The sequence below is a fragment of the Glycine max genome, chromosome 5, assembly GCF_000004515.6.
Source record: "Glycine max cultivar Williams 82 chromosome 5, Glycine_max_v4.0, whole genome shotgun sequence".
NCBI classification, from domain to species: Eukaryota; Viridiplantae; Streptophyta; class Magnoliopsida; order Fabales; family Fabaceae; genus Glycine; species Glycine max.
Genome location: NC_038241.2, coordinates 36,275,912 through 36,297,708, shown reverse-complemented (window position 1 = coordinate 36,297,708; position 21,797 = coordinate 36,275,912). Strand labels below are relative to the sequence as shown.

Genomic DNA, 21,797 nt, shown 5'->3' with positions numbered 1-21,797 from the left:
AAAATGTCTAAACTCAAGTCATCAATAAATAAAATTATAAAGATAATTATCTAACATTAATTATTAAAGTTAATATTCTAATTGCAAAATGTTGTGAATATATATTCGATTGTATCCCGTTTTAATATTGTGGGTAACTACCTATTCTACTTTATCATCTTGCTTAGAGGGGGAAAAAAGTATACTAGAAGAAGCAATCAACCACAATGTTTTACTAAAAGTTAGTAGGATGTTAAACATAAAGTTTGTGGGAGGAAAAAATTTTGTGAATATATATTTGTTTGTACTCCATTTTAGTATTGTGGATAATTACCTAATTTCGAGTGGACCAGTTCAACAAATATAATTGGTGAAGGATATGAGAATCATATTTTTTTGTATTTATATGGGTTAAAAAATCTTAGAATAAATAATCATTTTTATCTTTAAATGTGTAATTTAATGAGTTAATTTTTGAAACTTTTGTATTTATAGGCATTGACTCAGTGTATTTTTTAGGAGGAAAATAAAATTCAGAAACTTTCAAACACTGGATCTCATTATTTACGCTGACTCACAATAATATATAGATATTAAACTTGGTCATATATATATATATATATATATATATATATATATCATTATCATAAAAATTAATAAATATGCAAGCCTTCACCTTAAACTAGTCACCTTATTCACCTGGTAAGACAGAAATTGAATTCTCTTAATAGTATTGAGTAACATGATATAATTATGTACATTAGAAAGAAAGAAAAATGACACAATTTTTTTATTTATCAAATAGAACTTATCAATCTATCATGATAGATTGTAGGATCCATATATATTATAAGGAATAATTTAATGATAAAGAAGGATAAAGATATACTTCTCCATTATATTATAATTGTCGTCCAAAAAAATTATCTTAATATAATAATTATTTTAATTTTTTAATTTAATATTAATTTTTTTTATTTATATCTCTTATATATTAATAATGAATTACAAAATATAAAAATAAATTAATGACGATAAAATATTAATTTTATAAAATTATTACTCTTTTTATTTATTTATTTTTTATTATTATTATTTAATCTGTGTAAAATAACGATAAATATTTTGAAAGTATTACTTTTGAAATAAACGACAAAATGACATTAAATGAACGAGTTGCTTAAACTTAAAAAATAATTTTGTTGGCACATGTACAATCCCACATCCTCAAGATATATATTGGCTTGTTCCGGCGTGCAGAGAATCTCACAGGTGCGGAATATGAAGCCATAGACATGATACTACTGAAGAAACACGAAATGGTCTTCAATTTTGTCTCTGCACTAATAACAACAATATTGCTCTCCGGAGCCATAGTTGAAGTTAAGGGTCTTCCACTTCACACGGATTCACGATGGATCGTCAACGAAGATGGGCAGAGGGTCAAGCTGGCATGTGTGAATTGGGTGTCCCATTTGGAAGCTGTGGTGGCCGAAGGGCTCAGCAAAAAGCCCGTGGATGTCATTTCAAATGGAATAAAGTCCATGGGCTTCAACTGTGTCAGGCTCACTTGGCCTATAGTTTTGGTCACTAATGACTCTCTTGCTTCTCTCACCGTTAGAAGCTCCTTTCAGAACCTTGCCCTCCTTGAATCCATTGCTGGTGTCCAAACCAACAACCCCTCCATTATCGATCTTCCCCTCATCCAAGCTTTTCAGGTAAATTGTTTTTATTATCATATTCAATTCAATTATTTCCTTTGCCTAACCAGTTTGTTTACTAATTTGAATCACCTCATCATCCTTATCTTCTTTGCTATTAATCTTATCATCGCTGATGTGTTGGCGCATATTTGATGGCGATTGGCTTTGGGTGGTTATTGAAAATAGCTCCAACCAACTTCCTGAGTAATTGCCATTTATGTTGCAGATATTGACTAGAATATGTTTTTGTTATTTGTCTAAATTTACAAACAAATTCTCGGTTTATACTTTCTAATTCCAATCAACATCCAGCATTAAAAATAATTAGTAATTTAATTTTTAAAATTTTAAATAATCATATGTTTTATGAATTTAATGTCTATGCGTAAAATTATTTGACATTATCATCTAATTATAAATTACGTTTAAGTTACTTTAAAATAATTATTTAAAAAACTAATAAATTTATCATATTATATATAGAAAGAATTATAATTGGATGGTTGTGTAAAATTTACTCATCATGTATGATTTTTTTTTATCGATAAATATTAATTTTATATTATTAGCAGAACCCATAGACATTAAGTTTTTTATTTTTTATTATAAAATAAATTTTATTAATTAAATTATTTTTTTAAAATATTATTTTTATAATGGACAGTTTCTTGGTGGGTATTTTTTAAGGGTAACATATTTTAAGAGTACGAATCACACTCTCAACTAACTTACGTATAGTATGAGTTTGTTCAAGTTTGAGTTGAGTGTGGGCAACATTTTGTGATGACGATAGGCAGTGGTGAAAAGTCTCGGTGACAACGATGTGATGGTGATATTGGACAACCACATAACCCAGCCAGGGTGGTGCTGCAGTAACTCCGACGGCAATGGCTTCTTCGGTGACAAATTTTTTGACCCAAACCAGTGGATATTGGGCCTCACCAAGATGGCCTCCCTCTTCAATGGAGTCACTAATGTGGTGGGCATGAGCTTGAGGAATGAGCTCCGAGGGCCCAAACAGAATGTCAACGATTGGTACAAGTAAGTGCTAACAGTCAAAGTGTCTTTTTTTAAGAAATGTCAAAGTTTATATAATACTTTCTCTATTTCTGTAATCTAAAAGTAATTATATTAATGTTGTAATTGTGGGTTGAATAGTATGCGATTATCAAAATTAAAGTAAAATACTATTTTTATATGTTAAATTGTTAATAATGTTCGCTCTCATATGTGTTAGCTAGGGGTAGCAATACGAGTTAATATGTTCTGTCTCACATTTCATATATAGATTGAAAGTAACAATCCATCTTATTTTTGTTGGGGTTAGTCCGTCCAAATTAAAATATTAAAAATAATAATAAATATATTTAAATTAATTTTATTTTTTTATAACTATTAAATAATAAATATTTATTAAAAAAATTAAATATATTATCTTAAATTTTGATTAATAATTTATTTAGAAAAAATAAATAAATTAAAAATTAATAATATATGTATAAAATATCAAAATAAATATTACATTTTTTTAATAAAAAAGGATTGATGAATTGATTTACTCTTAATTCATTTTTTAACGGATCAAAATGGGGGATGGGTTGAAAATCCCAACCTCACTCGAAAAAAAAAGGCCAAAACTAGTAGGCAGAGAACCAACCCAATTTTGTCATTCTTAATATTTGCTAGGGCATCTAAATTTCATCAATATTTTGATCATGTTCTTAGTTGTATTGATGTCATTATTCTGAATGAAATAATATAAGTTACTTGCAGTAAAAAAACATTCTCTCTCCCTCTTTTTTTTTTTCTAAATTAGCTGGTGGCTGGTGCTAGAGTAAATACAATTTAAGTTACTTGTCTCTGTATTTTATGAGGGATAAAACCATGGTTTAGTTAAAATTAGAAAGAAAAATAAATAAATAAAAGAGAGAGAAATCTCATGTGACTGACATGTTGTTCTGAACAAAAGGTACATGGTGAAAGGAGCAGAAGCGATTCATGCAGCAAATCCGGATGTTCTTGTTATTTTATCCGGCCTGAATTTTGATAAAGACTTATCTTTCATTCAAAATCGGCCAGTGAGCCTCACATTTAAGGGGAAATTAGTATATGAGGCACACTGGTATGCCTTCACTGATGGTCAAGCTTGGGTTAATGGGAATCCAAACCAAGTATGTGGACAAGTGGCAGGAAATATGATGAGAACCTCAGGCTTTTTAGTGAACCAAGGATGGCCATTGTTTATTAGTGAGTTTGGTGGAGACTTGAGAGGTACCAACGTGAATGACAACCGCTACCTTAACTGCTTCTTGGCAGTGGCAGCTGAGCTTGACTTGGATTGGGCCTTGTGGACACTTGTTGGTAGCTACTACTTTAGACAAGGAGTTATAGGAATGGAAGAGTTTTATGGGATTCTTAGTTGGGACTGGACCCAAGTTAGAAATACCACTTTCTTAAACAGAATCTCTGCCCTCCAACTTCCATTTCGAGGTATGTAGTACATAATTTGTGCAAATGTTCTTTTCCTAACTCAACACTATTAGTTGGTTGAAAAATATCACTACCAATTTACTACTTTAGGAATACTTTGATAAAGCCATGGTATTTATTTTTTGGTGAATCCTAATCCAAAGTTAGAGACTAATCACTTGAAGATATTGACATCTATTTAAAAGATATTAACTTTTCCCAAAATATGTTTATCTGTATGCATATATCTGGAGATCGAATCCTTAATTATATACTTAAGGATCAATTATCTGTCAACCATATTACACATTGATAGAGATATCATATAAAAATGTTCATGTTACTAACAAAAGTATTGAGTTTGCTACCGTTGATGTATATGTTGTTCAACGAAAAATAAATTGCCAATATATTTAGTGTAGGGCTAAACTACCAATTTAGCACTTCTTGAAAACTTGAACTACATTTCTCTGTCAATAACATGCAGGTCCAGGAATAACAAGAGGCAATCCATACAAATTGATATTCCATCCTTTGACCGGTTTGTGTGTCATAAGAAAGTCATTACTAGACCCATTGACATTGGGTCCTTGCTATTTATCTGATGGCTGGAAATACACACCCCAGAAAATTCTATCAATAAAAGGAACTTACTTCTGCATACAAGCAGAGAATGAAGGGATGCCTGCAAAACTTGGGATAATATGCTCAGATCCTAACTCTAGATGGGAAATGATCTCAGATTCGAAGTTGCATCTCTCATCTAAACTCAGCGATGATTCTAATGTATGCTTAGATGTAGACGATAACAACAACATTGTGACCAATGCTTGCAAATGCTTGAGCAGAGATCGTACATGTGACCCTAGTAGCCAATGGTTCAAACTTATTGACAGCGGAAGGAGATCAATGTTGACAACCTCAACATCATCCATGCTAAATTCATCAGACCTTTATGGAAACCATTAAGCTCAGCATAAGTTGTTTTAAGAATATTACTGTAAATTTCTCTAACCATGTACTTATGTTTTAATGGCAGGAAAGTGATGCATTAAACATGTCCATATGTATGACTATTGAATTCAATACATAATATACCACTATTAAAATATGTACAGAATTTACTAACGTTGGCTGGGATTTTTGGCTCAAGACCAGGGCACCATTGCTACACGACACCAAAGTCAACATAGTATACATCGTGCCATAGAGAATCTTATTTCAGGATTGCGATCAGAGCAGGGATGGTCAATTATGTAAAAAATAAAATAAAATTAAGAAATATATTTGAAGAGGATAATTAAAAATAAATAAATGTTAATATATAAGATTAAGATAAGACATGTGACTCAATGAGAATGAAAGTAACTCCTGAAAAGGTTATCATTAAATAATATCTCTTAAAAATAATTTTATTCAATAATTATTCTTAAAAACATTCTCATTAAAAAAATTCAAATTTATTATATAGAAATAAATATTATAAAAAAATCATGACAACCTTCCTAAAATATTGTTGTCAAAAAGATTAATTAATTTCACTTAATAAATTTTCAATGCTCATTTTAAAACTATCAATTAGTACGAAGTTGAAAACTTCTTACATGTGTGTTTCTTTACTACCTATACGCCGCCTTGACAGGGGATTTTAGTCCTTGATTTTGCACAACCTTCCGAAGCTAATAAAGAAGAGTTATTCACCTTTTTTTGTATAAGATGAATTGCATATGTAAAGAGAGAATTATATTCACTTAATGACTACTTCACCTTTTCTTTTCGTAATGGTTGCATATACTTAGGGGAATCAATCTAGTGAAGCTACTTGGTACATTTACTTTCTTAAAAGCGAGTTAGACTTTGTTTCATAAACATTTATAAATGAAAACGAAATAAAGTTTATCCATAGCTCGGTTAAATTCAGGAGTGTGAAAAATTTAACTTACTAAAAAAACCAAACCAAAATAGTTGCAGACTGTTTTAAGCAATTTAATTTTACATTCAGATAGTCGAATTCATTTAGACTAGAATTGGTTTTAAAAAATCGTTTATGAACCAAATTAGTTTTGAACTAATTTTATTCAAATAAAAAAAATGATTGAGGTAAAAACCAGTTAGGTTAATGGAATTGATTTTATAGAAATAAGGTTAATAAAATTGATTTTGTAAAACATTTCTTTTTTTCTTCAAAGAGGTAAAGATCGGTGTTTGAATTTGGTTAAAATCATGTTCCATTTGAACCGGTTTTTTTATATAAATTAAAATAAGTTTTTCTACGCCCGAAAGTAACTTATATGTATAAATTAAAATAAGTTTTTAGAGGAATTAAATAAAAGAATTTTTATAAATTAATTTATGTATAAAATAAATTTAATATATGTGAAAAGTTTATTTCAATTTTTTTCTTCTCTTACAAGTTACAAGTGTTTATAGAGAAATGTATTTAAACATTTTCTACAATAATATTTTTTGGTATGTGATTTCTCAAAATGTAAAATAATCATGTGAAACAAACGAGTTACTCAAATGAGAAAGACTTGGCAGGTACATAACAAGATGACAAAAGAACAGTACACAGAAACACAAATTCCCCACATGTATATATAGACATCCTATTCCTATCTCTTCAGTAAACAACATATTGGTCTGTTTTGCCGTGGAATATCAAGTAATATCATATGAAATGGAAATGGGTAGGTGGTGGTCGAGCACGTTGGTTTTCACTGTTCTCTCTGCACCAATACTTATAATAGCATTACTCTCCTCCACGTTCGAAGAAGTTGACCATGATAACACAGTGCCTGTGACGGGTCTTCTTCACACGGATTCCCGATGGATCCTCGACCAAGATGGCCGAAGGGTGAAACTAGCCTGTGTCAATTGGGTGTCCCATTTGGAAGCTGTGGTGGCCGAAGGGCTCAGCAAAAAGCCCGTGGATGTCATTTCAAAGGGAATAAAGTCCATGGGCTTCAACTGTGTCAGGCTCACTTGGCCCACACTTTTGGTCACCAATGACTCTCTTGCTTCTCTCACCGTTAGACGATCCTTTCAGAGCCTTGGCCTCCTTGAATCCATTGCTGGTGTCCAAACCAACAACCCCTCCATCATCGATCTTTCTCTCATCCAAGCTTTTCAGGTAAGTTTAATTCAACTACTACTATTTCTTACCCAATTCAATTCATTCATAAATCAACCTTACCAATTCGTTGACTAATTTTAATTACCTCATCGTACGTGTGTTTTTAGTTCTTAAATCTTGTCACTTGATCATTGATGTTATCGATCGGTGACGCTTATCCCATGGCGATTGACTTATTGTGGTTTTTAATAATTGAGTGCTTCAATAAACTAATTTTCTATGGGTCAGCTTGCCATGTAAATGTCGCAATATCCTTATTAAATTCATCATTGTTGACGTGAGCAGTGGGCTAGCCTATTTTTTGTTCTTCCGTTAGTTTCTTATTACGTCATGCATGCATAATTACATTACTATTTTTTTGTTGGTTTTATTGAGTTTTCAATAATACAAAATATTTGCTCTGTAAAAATATTTTTTGACTTAATTACATTTGTTGTTCGTTTAATTTGAAATATGTATAATTTTGGTTTGAGCTAATTTGATTTCTGTTTTTAAAATTAAATAAATTTGTTTCTTCTATTGATTTTCTTCTACTTGAATTTTTTAAATTGTTGTTTTTTATTCAAATGTTTGAGAGGTTGATGATTTAGTGAATTTTTTTATAAAAAAAATAGGATAATGATTAAGATTAGAGAGGAAATTAAGAAATTGATTTTTTTATTTCGAAAAAAATTTGATATTTTAGTGAGTGGGTTTTGAGTAAAAGAATATTTATAATCATTAGATTTGCTAAGATTTAAAACTAAAGATAGTTAATTACTAAATTAATTCAAAACACATGTGAGGAACTAAAATCTCACATAATTCAAACTAAAGAGATTTAAAATATAATTAAACTATAATAAAATTAAAGAGATTATGGTATGACATAGTTAAAAGATAATTTTGTGTTTTAAGTATATAGTCTAGAGTTTAATCTCTATGTGGTGAATATAAAAATTGTGTTAAAAGGAATCAATCCTCCAAACAAGTCTTAATAGTTTGAGAAATTAATCCTTAACTTTGGATTCAAAATAATTCTGAATATCGGTAATATTGTGTGATGTGTCCAGGCAGTGGTGAAGAGTCTCGGGGACAACGATGTGATGGTGATTTTGGACAACCACGTGACCCAGCCAGGATGGTGCTGCGGTAACACGGACGGCAATGGCTTCTTCGGTGACAAATTTTTTGACCCAAATCAGTGGATATTGGGCCTCACCAAGATGGCCACCCTTTTCAAGGGAGTTACAGCAGTTGTGGGCATAAGCTTAAGGAATGAGCTCCGAGGATCTAGACAGAATGTTAATGATTGGTACAAGTAAGTAACTGCTAACAAGTAACAACTATAATCCCATCTTGAAATGGATCTTAAATCATTAATTAAGTGAAGATGTGACTAATTAACGAAATATGTCAGATCATTAATAGGCCTTGACCGATCATAATTACTAAAATAAAATAAAAGTAAAATTATGATAGCAAAATTAAAATGAATTATATTATAATTATGAAAATATATTTAAACCTAACAAATTTATCACCTTGAACACAATTTCCAAACATTGCAATTCCTTCATTGTTCGCTGGCTTGTTTTACAGCACTAAATCAATTTCCTACATAGTTTTGGTAAGATTTATGACCATGTAGATGATTTGCAAACCCAAATCATATTCACAGGAGTATATCACAACGGAATAGTTAAAAAAAAAAAAAAAAAAACACAAGAAAGAAAGAAAATTCCTGTGTAGATGATAATTAAGTTGTTATTCTGAATTGAAGGTATATGGTGAAAGGAGCAGAAGCTGCTCATGCAGCAAATCCAGATGTTCTAGTCATTCTATCTGGCCTAAATTTTGACACAGACTTGTCATTCCTTCGGGATCGACCAGTGAGCCTCACATTCAAAGGGAAACTAGTATTTGAGGTGCACAGGTATGGCTTCACTGATGGTGGAGCTTGGGCTGATGGGAACCCAAACCAAGTATGTGGAAAAGTGACAGCAAATATAAAGAAAACATCTGGCTTCTTAGTGGACCAAGGATGGCCATTGTTTGTGAGTGAGTTTGGTGGGGACTTGAGAGGTACCAATGTGAATGACAACCGATACCTTAACTGTTTTCTGGCACTGGTAGCTGAGCTTGACTTGGATTGGGCCTATTGGACACTTGTTGGTAGTTACTACTTTAGAGAAGGGGTTATAGGAATGGAAGAGTTTTATGGCCTTCTCACTTGGGATTGGAATCAGGTTAGGAGTACCAGTTTCTTAAACAGAATCTCTGCCCTCCAAATTCCATTTCGAGGTATGACCGCCACCTTAACCACTAATTAGGACTTTCTTGTACTTCCTTTATTCATGTTTCTGTACTGTTAGCAATACACTCTTTTATATACTTTTTTTAATATTTTTTTATTGGTTAAATCTTATTGAAAACTGCAAAATCAAGAGACATATTAATTAACCTTAAAAAAAAAGAGGCAAAATCATTAAATAAGATATAAGACTCATAAAATTTTATAATTTCCAATAAATTTCAACCAATAGAAGAGAATGTCTTTAAAAGAATGTATTAAAAAAACTGTGTTAGTACATTCCTAACTCTTGTGCCTTTTGCTTTTGTACTCGCCCTTTTCTGTTAAAGCTATTTTTGAATGATCCAATTTTGCAAATACTTCGCAAAATTTGGGCAATTATTCTTTTCCAAACTTTGCACTATTAGTTGGTTAGAAAATACCATTATTACTAATTTGTCACCTAATTGTTTGACATTGTGCAGGACCAGGCATCATAGAAGGCAATCCACACAAACTGATATTCCACCCTTTGACAGGTCTCTGTGTCATAAGTAAATCACAGCTAACATCACTAACGTTGGCTGCTTGCTCTTCTTCTGATGCCTGGACATACACACCTCAAAAGACCCTATTGGTAAACAACACAGATTTCTGCATACATGCAGAGGAAGAAAGGAAGCCTGCAACACTTAGCATGACATGCTCAGATCCTAACTCTAAATGGGAAATGATTTCAGATTCGAACATGCACCTTTCATCTAAACTAAGCGACGGTTCTAATTTATGTCTAGATGTAGATGATAACAACATCATTGTGACCAATGCTTGTAAATGCTTGAGCAAAGATAAGACATGTGACCCTGGAAGCCAATGGTTCAAACTTATCGACAGTGGAAGGAGGTCAATCTCCACAACCTCGACATTATCCATGCTGAATTCACCGGACCTTTTGTGGAAATCATTGAGCTCAATATAAGTTGCTTTTAAGAATTTGGGTCGATATGTTGTACTCATCAAAGGTATCCCTTGCTTACGTTTTAATTGCATGAACATGATGCAGTAAATAAGCATATCCGTGTGAATATTCAGTGCATAGTATAATAATAGTGAAAATGTATAAATTTATAAGTGTTAACGAGGATTTTTGGCTTAAGGAGCTTGAATGTTGCCCAACACCAAAATCAAGAATGTGTTGCGGAGAATCTTGTTTTAGGAGGTGATAAAGACTTGGATAAAATGATCTATGTGAACGAAATTTTCATGAATTCAATAACACAAATATTAAAATGGTGGCAACTTACGTTGTGGACCCAACCTAAAACTTTATCTTATAATATTGAACAAAGTTTATTTTCGCAAATCCTTTACATGCTGCTAATAATTAAGTTATTGAACAGAGCTTTAGTTCCACTTAAACCCTGCAAGTTTCGAACGGTCAATGTCATCGTAAAGTGACAGCAAATATATACTTGCAAACTACTTTCACACTTTAATAAATAGCAATGGTTCTTTCGCATCATAGAAGTTGCGAAAGATTTATACCTTTCTCGCAATAACTCGTAGCTTGTGATTCGTCATTGTGAATTTATTATATTTTTGGGTTGGTAATTTTGCAACGTGTTACGTTAAAAGTGCATGTGAAAAAACTACTGATAGACTAACAGGTTGCCAATATATGAAAGTTACGAATTAAATACCCTAAAAAGTTTACAGCACTAGTGTGATTTTATTTTTATTTGACAGAAGGATAGCAACAATAAGAAAGCCACAACCGATGATGAAGGTATAAATTCGACAAATCCTTTATCTGATATTCCAATTTCCTTTCTTACTTTATGTGATTTGAACCCAAATACAAGTAAGGCAAAGATTCGACAAAATTTGGCATCCATAACTATCTAAGAAGCCACTGGCACTAACTAGCAGTCTAGCAATAACCAAACCCAAATTCATCAACCCATCAGTGATCCTAAACATTATCTATTTTGATCCTCTTCCTTACCTGCATCCTTAATTTCCGTTATGGCAATGGTGTCCCGGAAGATGCAATCGAGGCCTAGCCGCCATATTTTTTAAGCATCAGATGACACTACAATGACCAAACATATTCGTGCGACTCATGCTCCCGTTCATGGACACATTGACGTTAGACCTCTTTTTCACGTTGTTGTTGACATTTTTCACCGCAGCCTCTCTCATCCCTGGCTGGCATTGTTCAGGTATATGTGTGTCCCCCATCTCTCCAGAAATTATTGTATGATCTCAATTAATCTTTACGTGATTTAGTACATAGTCAAAATTTTAATTTATTGGAAAGAGTGAATGTAACTTAGCTATGTATTAAGTGGAGAATAATGGAAACCATATACAGTGGTCGTGGAACATACAATAATTTCTCTCCTCACTCATTTTGCATTTTGGTTCTCAATTAACTTGGTTTCTGAGTGTGGATGTTTTGAAATTTTACACAGGGAAAACAAGGGCAGATGGATGCCATGAAAAGTAGTGCATACCAATCTGATTTAGCTAATGTGCTAGATATTTCGTACCACGCAATCAACAAAATTTTCTTGCGAGGTTTTCTTATTCCTAACAATAAATCTTCTCTTACAATTCTAATACCATATCTCCCTCTGTATAAATATTGATAATAGCCACATCTATTTAAACGCCTACAACAATACTACCTATGGTTCTTTTTATAAGAAAAAGAACCGGAGGGAGTACTACTTTATCTCTTGTGTGGTTTAGTTTATTCATGTTCTCATGCTTGTGTAATAGATATTTTGCAAGTGTTTTGAGCGGTGGAGATGTACATGCCACAACCATGGGAATACTGGGCATGCTCTCAAGCTATTCATGGGATGCCAAGGTGGTGATAGCGTTAGCAGCAAACTTCAAGGAGTTTTGGCTGGTGGCTCAGCTTCATGCCACCAATCGTCTTGCTAAGTCTGTTGCAAAGTTGAAGCACATCCATGAAACACTGTAACAAGTGGATGATTTGGGACCAAAGTTTCAAACAATTAACAACCTTCTCAAGGCAATGTTGGATGTAACCAATAACGTTGTCCAATTCCATGAGCTTCCCTCTCAGTACATTGACCCTGAGGCACCGGAGATGTTGACTGCCTCCAATCTTATTCCCGGTGCTGTCTATTGGACCATTCGGAGTATAGTGTCCTGTGCATCGCATGTTTTGGACATAACTGGCTTGGGTCAAGGGTATTGATGTCACTATAATCATCACAACTTTATCTTAGTAACTCCTGTTAATTTCTCTCTTTTTTTTATACCAAAAAACCTTTAATCAAACTCTTGATTGAACATGTCTGTTTTGTTATCATTATTATTAACTTTCCTGGCTTGATTTTAGATATTTGACATCAACAACAGAGACTTGGGAGCTTTCGAGTTTGGCCCATAAACTTGATAACATAAATACTCACCTTCGAATGCAACTCACCCTTTGTCCTCAGTATTTAGGTAAGCCAATCTAATTACTCGATTGCTTCGTATATGCAAAATCATTGTCTGGCTTTTCATTCTATAAAATATCTATATTCTATTTTGCTTGGGAACATCATGTTATATATGATGCAGATGACAACAGAGAGAGGCATTTGAAACACTTCGGCTCCTTTTTGAGAGATCCCCCCAAGATAATTCAAAGGTTCTCAAAGCTATGTTTTGCAGCCAGGATGATTCGTTGCCACTGTTCGATGGTTCTTCCAAACAACGGCTTAACCCTGAAACCGTTCTCTCTTGCTCTCACTCTTAATCTTTAATGTAGACTTGGAGTGATATGAATGCAATCTACTGTATCAATTTGAATTGAATGTAGTGAATTCAAATGTTTGTTTGGATGAATGAATTGCAAAATTAATTGTTTAAAATTGAATTTGAAGTGATTTGTATTTAGATTTTTTTTATTCTAAAAGAAATAAAATTCAGAATAAATTTGTTTATCTAACACAAAAGTTACTTGATAATTGTTTTAAAGTCAATCAATTTTACTTAGAATTAACTCCTTTGGGATCAAACATGTGATTTTGGATTATTTAAGGTGAATGACCCAATAAGGGGAAAGCTGTCCTGTACAAACCTTCTAGGTATTTTTGTCTTCAGGTTAGCATTGAGGTGTTGAGGAGGAAAATTGTGCTACTCTATGTTGCCTTTTGGAAACAAGAATTATAATGACATAAAAAATGGTAGCATAGTCATTTCATTAAAAAATATTTCTACAAACTAATAATTACATACTAATATCATTGGGGGGAAGATTTAATGGCAGAGGAAACAGAGTTCCATATCTGAGTAAGAGGGGCAATAATATGAGGCACAACTGCACCAATACCTTTGAGGGCAGCTCCAGAGGCAAGCCCAATTGCAAAAGTTTCAACATAAGCAGGCTTGGAATCAAGCTTCATGTCAAGAACAGTGAGTCTATTGTTAATTGCATCAATCTTCCTAGAAGATTCAGTCAATAGCTTGTCGTGTTTACCTTTGCCAGAGGATATGACTCTAAACAGAGCCTTCTGAAGATCCTCAATGACCTTCAACGACGCATCTTGCGAGTCCATACCCTTAGATTCATAGTGTGATATCAGCTCCTTCGGCGTCGGAAGCTTCACTTTCCTCGACGGTTTAGGTCCAACTTTAGGTATCGTTACATTTGGCGTTTCCATTTCTACAATTTTAATAGCCAAGCGTCAGTATTTATTACTTTACTTTAATCGTTCAAATTCTCATTTTCAGATTCTGAAATTTAAAAATTAGTTTCATTAGAACGTCATTGACACTGCTCTTAATCGTGGAAAATGAATATATAGTAATGAATTGAATGTACCAGAAGACAGGTAGCATAGGGTAGCTTAGAGAAGATTACACCACGCTGTTTAAAACCGGTTATTCGAGACGAATTAATTTATATATGCTTCGGAAACTAGAACAACCACCATGGAATAATAAGGGAGAGTTCACCAAAAGAAGCAACGTTAATAAAAAAAAATGAACAAAAAGGAATGGCACAACGAGACCATGGAACAGACTACGAATGAAATATTGCGTAGCTGTTCAAGTCACAAAAGTGACAAAAGAGCTCAACATTGCAATTCGTACACGCTTACGTTGACACGTCCTTCTGCAATAGAAACTGACAAAGAACGCAACGCCTATCAAAAAGCGACAATTGCAGAAGAACTAGTTCAGGAAGAAATGAGAAACGAGTAAACCCTAGATAAGAGAACATACTTCAAAGTTCAAGCAGTGTTTGATGCAGAACTTCGGATGAATGTTGCCTTGGCCTCGCGGCGTTAGGGTTTATCCCTTAATCAAAGAAAACAGGGGGTCCTGCCTCTGCTTTTATAAAGAAAAAACAGAGCCAAACCTACGATCTAAACTGGTGGTAGCCAAATTGGGCTTAGGCCCCGTTGAGATAAAAAAAAAAAAAAAAACTGGTAGCCGAATGGTTTTATTTAAATAAGAAAAAAAAATCATCTTATTTTCGGGCTCCAGGCTATTGTTATTTACACCTTCTTATTACGAAAGTACCTCATCTTATTTTCTTTTAATTTTTTAGTCAAAAATACCTTTTTATATAAAAACAATACAAAATCTCATTACCAATAAATTGTCCATTCATTAAAAAAAAAAAATATACACTCTGTTTTTCACCTGTCTTCAATCATTTTTAAACCCTGCTTTTTAAATCCCATCTTCATTATTCTTTAATCTATTTTTTTCATATGCTTTTCATTCTTTATCTACTGTATCCAATATAACAATACATTTCATTTATTTATAAAAATATATTTTTTCTTATGTTAGAGAGGTGAAAATCTACTTATTTTTTACTAAATCATTTTTTAACATTTGCATGTGAATGTGAATCAATCCAAAACCAAAATGTCTGAACGCGGGGGCAAAAGAGGAGAAGGGAAAGATAATCATACTTGTCCTTGCTGGAGAAGGAACACCCAAGAAGAACAATGTCGGCGAGAGGAACTGAGAAACGTTATTAAAAATAATTTAGTGATGCAAAGGAATTGAAAACAAAAAGGAACCATCCAAAGAAAAATGAGTTCATAAGATTAACCAAGACAAAATAACTATAAGAGATAGTGCTGGAGGAAGAAAGATGTCATTAGATGTCAAAGAGGTGGTTTAAATAGTTGTTTAGTACTTATTGTTAGTAAATATTTGTATTATAATTTAAAATTTATAAATAAATAAATATATATATATATATATATTACTTATATTAGTTATATTTTATAAAATAAAATATTTATTGTACAGTTTGTTACATAAAATTATATTTTTTATATTTTTTAAGATTTTGTTTTAACATATCAAATGTAATTTGTTAAGTTTGTTTTGATATATGTAAGATGTTACTTTGGTTTTGATTAGTAAGTTTTGGGGATTCCAAAGGTCAAATTTTTGCTATTGCATAAGGGGTCTATTGCCTATATATATATATATATATATATATATATATATATATATATATATATATAATATTATATCTTTTCTCCTAGAAAAAAAAACACAACACAAGCATATCTTTTTTCTTCCATTTTCTCTTCCTTCTCTTGGAAAAAATTTTGAGAGCAACAACATTGGTGTTCAAAAGGTTCGAGGATCTTTTTTCTGCACACGATCGGAATCGACGGGCTGTGGTATCTTCTTGAAAGAGGAGCGCAATCAGATTTTCCTAGCAGACTATTTTCTCTATAAGGGCAGTGTTTGCGTGTTTCAACTCAGACTAATTATTTCTTCCCCTAATTTATTTTTTTCCTTGTACTTATTGTATATTATAGTGCATTATTGATTCATTTGGTGTCAATTAAAATTATCTTGTTACTGTTATTTTGTCATTTAATTAGAGACTTTACATTTTTCTTCTTATTTATTTCTTTCATTTTATTTTATTTTCTAACACTTATAACATAAGATTGTTTTTGTTTTAATTCTTTTAATTTTGACTTAAAAAAAGGGTTAGTCCCTTTTATCAGCTGCCTTCAACATATCATGTTAGGCAAGTTAGTGGGTTGAAGCGTCGTCTAATATGTTCTATTATTTTTTCTTTTTTTAACTTAGGTATATTGACTCAGCAATTTCAACCTACCTTGTCACTCCTATATAATTTATTAATAGAAACAATATTAAATAAATTGTTTATATTTGTTTCATTGTGCATGAAACACATTTTTTAAATGGCAAAACTATTTTTTTTCTCAAAACTTAATTGATGAGGGGAAAAACTTTAAAGTGCATAAGATTGTTGTGACAAAGATAAATTACCTCATTATAGGCTCACAAAGTATCACCATGTCTATCTACGGTCCAATGTAATGGTTTGCTTATTGTAATGCCATTATTGATCCCAAGTTCGAGACATGACATTCCCTCTGCTCAACTAACCTACAGCAATAAAAGTATCACCATTGAATAAGTGTGAGAAGTACTAACACACATTGCATGAAAAAAAAAAGTATAAAAAATAGGATATGAAAATAATAAGTACCAGCACCAAGAAATAAGGTAAACAATGTCCGGCATATTCTATAAAAAATGAATTTTATCTTATCTATGGTCTTTAATCATTTTTTCTTTTAGATTTATGCTATTAATTAAGTGATAATATGTTAGTGAATATGGATGATTACTTATAATATTCTATCCATCCAAATCTTATCCATCACCATTGTGACACCCTTTATCCCTCATAGATAACTAATAAAAGAAAATAAAATCATGCGAAATTTTGTTTTAAAACATGACTTTAGTGTTTGTACGAGAGATTTAGAAATTTGTAGGAAATTCAAATGCACAATATTTTAATTACCTTAATTTAAATTTCTTTCATTATATAAATATTTGTTTGAATGAGACAATTCAATTACTGATTTTTTTGTTTGAATAAAGTAATTTAATTTTAATAAAATTTAAATTTTCATTTTTAAATATTTATTTGAAAATTAGAACAACAACACACTCACCATCTTACACACGAAACACAATAAAAACAATTTCTAACTCTGAATAACTAAAAAAAAGTACAACACTGAAGCAAACAAATACAAAGATGTGAAATAAAACAAGAAGAACAGAACCACGCGGTGGTGGTATAATTGACGAGTGTGGTTGTGTGAGATCTTCTTGCGGACCTATAGTCAATTGTGACCACTGGTTTCGCAAATTTCGTGCGCGGCTGACCTCCATGGCGAGAGAACGCGGATGGCACCAATGGGGATGAGGTTTGATGTTTAGAATTGAAGGAAAGAGAAAGCCATGTGTGTGCGCTGAAAGGAAGAGAACAATATAGAGAGATCTCTGGTGAAGGAATTTAAATTTCTTTCCTTAATCTCTAGACCATTTTTGAGTGAAAAATCTAGTCGGGCGCCTAGGAGTACATGACTAGACATGCCTCACAAAGAATAAGTCAAGTCACTCTCACTAAGTAAAGTCATAGGGAGACCAGTCAGGGTCACGCTGTTTTGCGAGAATGCTCCAACCATGTGGGATCGGCGCGAGCTTAAAGGAGCACTCAAACAGGATGACCCCCAAGGCCTACCCTCGGAAGAGTCCGTCAGGGGCTCTCCCTCCTAAGTCAGGTCCAACCCAAAAAAAATATTTGAACACACAAACTCTACCTATGTATTATGCAATGCACACAATTACTCAATTGTTTTCAAAATCTCAATTATATATGTATATATATAAAATATATTTTAACTCATTGCACCTTAAGTGATTAACTCGTGGGGTTCCCATACAATTCATCGTGTATTAACTTGTAGCCCTTGAAAGGCCTTACAGTTGTATGATTACATAATTTATGGCTCACAACTCAAAACATATAACATCTCAACAATCATGTAATTCACAATCCATTACCTACCAAATGATTATCACTTACACACAATCTCAATCACAATTTCATAATAAAATAATTTAACGCATCCCATCCATCCTACACATAATTCAATAGTAACATTTACTTGACACAACAAAAAAATATAGATTAAATTGAATTATATTAATTCAACAAAATAAATAAATAAAAACTTCTACAACAATTAATTTGAGATGTAGCAAAAATAATTATGAAGCAATAATTTTTAAAAAGTATTTAATTTATTACTATACATATATAACTGAAAAAAATAGAATAATAATTTCACAACAATATTTAATTTATTTATGCAAAACAATGAAATAATAATGTCACAACAATATTTAATTTATTTATGCAAAACAATAAAATAATAATTTCACAACAATATTTAGTTTATTTATGCAAAGCAATAAAATAATAATTTCACAATAATATTTAATTTATAATATTAAACATATCAATTTACACAAAAAAAAAAACAGCTTTCTTACATATGTATATGGTCGTTACAATATAATATTTTTCACTAAAAAAAACTTACTTAATATTAATTGTATTTGCAAAAAAAAATATCCGAACATAGAGAATTTGTACCCGGCGCTTCCAAATAAAAAAAGGACATGGTCATAAAATCTGTGATATAAATTAATGGTCACTCTATTAGGTAAGCAAGTATAATCAACCAAATGAAATCAATTAAATCCATTAATTAGTAAATTAAAAAGCTTTTATTAAAAAAAAAAAATCTCTACGAAGAGGAGTGTAAATCTTTTCCTCTTCTTTCTTTTCAAACATACTAAAATCAAGCCTAAACAGAGGAATTTCTTAATGTTCTCCTGTATGTATTAGAACTGTTGTACAAAAAAGTCTCAAACATCAAAAAGCCTGCACCAAGGGAATCAAGCTCTATTTGGATCAAATTTTTCATTTCAATGATAACAATGTAAATCACAAACATAAAACAACAAAAATCATATGTCTTAATATATAAAAAGAAATCAAGCAATAACAATTAACAGTTAAAAAAAATTGATATATACTAAAAAAATATCATATCAATATGCATTAAACAGGATGATAGAATTTCATGAATTAAAATTTTATATAAAAAAAAACAACCCAAAACACTCCAAAATTAATCCTCCAAAAATCCCTATACATGTTTCTTCTGACCTCCAAGCGTGAATAACTTATCCCTTACTCTCTAGAGCTCTTCATCCGGTTGTTCTAGTAGAATTCTTGTATGTGAGAAAGAAGAAGAAAGGAACAGAATTATTTTGTAAAAGCTATTCTAGGTTAAATTTTGGTTTATATAGTGAGAAATTATGAACTATTTAATTTTTACTTATTTATTTATTTATTAATTTTATTTATTTATAGGAGAGTTGAAAAGTTACGGCTGTTGCAACCATCTCTTTGTTTCCGTTCTCTATAAAAATTTTCACCTTCATATGATTCCGTTTATCTAAAATACACCATTTTGTTGCTAGTAAAATAATTCAGTCTCATATCATCCCGTTTATCAAACATTAGACCCCACATATTTGTTACTTAGTGCCCTGCATAAAACTCAGGAAGAAATCTTGATATTCAACGAATTACCTAAACACATTGCAGATTTGAGTTGCCAGTTGCTAATGGCAACTACTAAGTGGTGTGACATATTAGCACCATGGAATAGGATTAAATGATATTGTGATACAATCTCTAGTCAAAGGCAAATTCCATGCACAAAGTATGTGTTTCCTCTATACCTAAGCATCCTATTGTCTGCTCCAACACACCACATATGGCCCTGCAAGTCCAAATGCCCTTTCATTTCAGCCATTTCCCACACGAACTTGAAAATCCCAAGTGCCCGGTCCAACTGCTTCACGCCACGTCCAACCATCTTCTCACTATCTGAAGTCAAAATTCTTCCCATAAACAAGCAAAACTTGCCATCACTCCCGTTTGCATAAACCCCACCACACATGTCTACTTCAATATCCGCCACCCTTCCATAGAGGTAATACAGTAATAGAGTGAACAGGCAACAAGACGAGTGACCCAACATTTTGGACAGCTTCTTCTTCACTAGGCTTTCTTGATGCTGTGCTTCCTTATATCCAACATTGCTATCAACTAAAACATCCCTTATGTGCAAAAGCCCCTCCTTCATGATTTCAGCCTTAGCTACATTCATCTTTAACCTCCTTTCATTTCTGCAGCATTTAGTAAGATCATTGAGCATCACAAGAACATCTTCCCATCTCCGGGAATCAGAGGAATCAACTGTTTTAGAAGGCGAAAGCTTCATCCAAGAAGAAGACTCAGGCTCCGAAAAGACACCAATTTCAGTCAGAAACCTCAAGCAGCTATGAACAATTTGGCCACCCAACAAAGCATCGTTGTCTAAGCCCCGAGAAGCCAAACAATCCAAATCAACTGCAAAACCATTCAGAACTTCTTTAAGTGCGCCAGTCCATATGCGGTGCTGAGTAACCTGCGGGCACACCCTGAAACGAACCAATTTCCTTTGTTGAGCAGAAACACTGAGAAAGTTGCTCACTTTGGTCAATGAATCGACCACCATAGGCTTTCTTTCAGTTGCTGTACCAAAAGGGGTAAAAGATTCATCTTTTACATTTGTGAGGAAAGAGGCCAGAAAATGTTTCATTCTGTGCTGAACTAATGGAGACCCAACAAACTCACGAACAAGGGACTTGAAGGTGCACATTTCACGCTCAATGTCATCATCAAAAACGGTTGAATTGCTATTAATATCAACAAGCCTCCCATTAACTGCATCCACATTTGCTAGCGAATGGGTCAACTCTTTCACTTTGGGAAACTCATTCTGATACCACTGAAAGTTCAGAGCCTCTCTTGAAGAGTGATAAAACATGGAGTTTAGGTAAAATGCTGTAGACATGTTGGGTCTAATAAAATGGTTTCCACCGTAAAGTAGCTCCCAAAATTTACGACCCATTGTACTGAAACTAAGAGTCACCTTCCAAGAAGCAAGTAAAGGGAAAGCCCAATTACCGTAAGAAAAGGTACTTGTTTTCCTTCAGGCATTTTATCAAACACATTGCAGTGGCCCTGAAAAAAAAAAAAAGAAATGCTCCGTGTGTAGGTACTCGGTCTCGTTAATGTAACTATAATAAAACAGAACGAGTCAAAAGTAGAACGAACGACGTGAGGGAACAGTGAAATCTTGATGACAGGAGTGTCAATTTATTGAAGTAAGAAGAGCGTTTGAAGTAATAGGCATGCCACTGACCTGGACCACGTTAGCAAGCAAACGGTGAAGTTGTTCTGGACAGCCCATTTTATAACCAATTCAAAACA

General features: G+C 32.6%; 4 protein-coding genes, 1 non-coding gene and 1 pseudogene across 10 annotated transcripts; 3 read left to right on the top strand and 3 right to left on the bottom strand.

The window, feature by feature from the left end:
- Positions 1 to 1,186: 1,186 nt before the first annotated feature.
- LOC100790415 (glycosyl hydrolase 5 family protein) lies at positions 1,187 to 5,271 on the top strand. Its single transcript, NM_001369316.1, has 4 exons — positions 1,187 to 1,697; positions 2,476 to 2,723; positions 3,652 to 4,172; positions 4,639 to 5,271. Exons 1-4 carry the CDS (start codon positions 1,275 to 1,277, stop codon positions 5,118 to 5,120), a joined length of 1,674 nt encoding a protein of 557 aa, NP_001356245.1. The 5' UTR covers positions 1,187 to 1,274; the 3' UTR covers positions 5,121 to 5,271.
- Positions 5,272 to 6,622: 1,351 nt separating this feature from the next.
- Positions 6,623 to 10,697, top strand: LOC100789885 (glycosyl hydrolase 5 family protein). The gene is made up of 4 exons (XM_003524201.5): positions 6,623 to 7,284; positions 8,340 to 8,587; positions 9,050 to 9,570; positions 10,045 to 10,697. The coding sequence occupies exons 1-4, from the start codon at positions 6,832 to 6,834 to the stop codon at positions 10,536 to 10,538; spliced, it is 1,716 nt and encodes a 571-aa protein (XP_003524249.1). The 5' UTR covers positions 6,623 to 6,831; the 3' UTR covers positions 10,539 to 10,697.
- Positions 10,698 to 12,048: 1,351 nt separating this feature from the next.
- Positions 12,049 to 13,460, top strand: LOC100788827 (protein SIEVE ELEMENT OCCLUSION B-like; annotated as a pseudogene).
- Positions 13,461 to 13,756: 296 nt separating this feature from the next.
- LOC102659707 (uncharacterized) lies at positions 13,757 to 14,923 on the bottom strand. Of its 6 annotated transcripts, none has more exons than XM_006580181.3 (3): positions 14,813 to 14,912; positions 14,681 to 14,714; positions 13,757 to 14,249 (listed from the first exon to the last, which is right to left on the bottom strand). In XM_006580181.3, the coding sequence occupies exon 3, from the start codon at positions 14,245 to 14,247 to the stop codon at positions 13,828 to 13,830; it is 420 nt and encodes a 139-aa protein (XP_006580244.1). In that variant the 5' UTR covers positions 14,248 to 14,249; positions 14,681 to 14,714; positions 14,813 to 14,912; the 3' UTR covers positions 13,757 to 13,827. The 6 variants fall into 6 exon arrangements, with proteins under 6 accessions (XP_006580244.1, XP_006580240.1, XP_040871511.1 ...); XM_006580177.3 differs by having other exon boundaries at positions 14,409 to 14,714; positions 14,813 to 14,895; XM_041015577.1 differs by having other exon boundaries at positions 14,409 to 14,733; positions 14,813 to 14,894.
- On the bottom strand, positions 14,401 to 14,555 carry LOC113001764 (small nucleolar RNA snoR137). Its single transcript, XR_003267250.1, has one exon. It is a non-coding gene; the product is annotated as a small nucleolar RNA snoR137 (small nucleolar RNA).
- A 5,019-nt stretch (positions 14,924 to 19,942) lies between the features above and the next one.
- Positions 19,943 to 21,749, bottom strand: LOC100788302 (uncharacterized). The gene has a single exon (XM_003524199.4). It carries the CDS (start codon positions 21,433 to 21,435, stop codon positions 20,176 to 20,178), a length of 1,260 nt encoding a protein of 419 aa, XP_003524247.1. The 5' UTR covers positions 21,436 to 21,749; the 3' UTR covers positions 19,943 to 20,175.
- Positions 21,750 to 21,797: the final 48 nt, after the last annotated feature.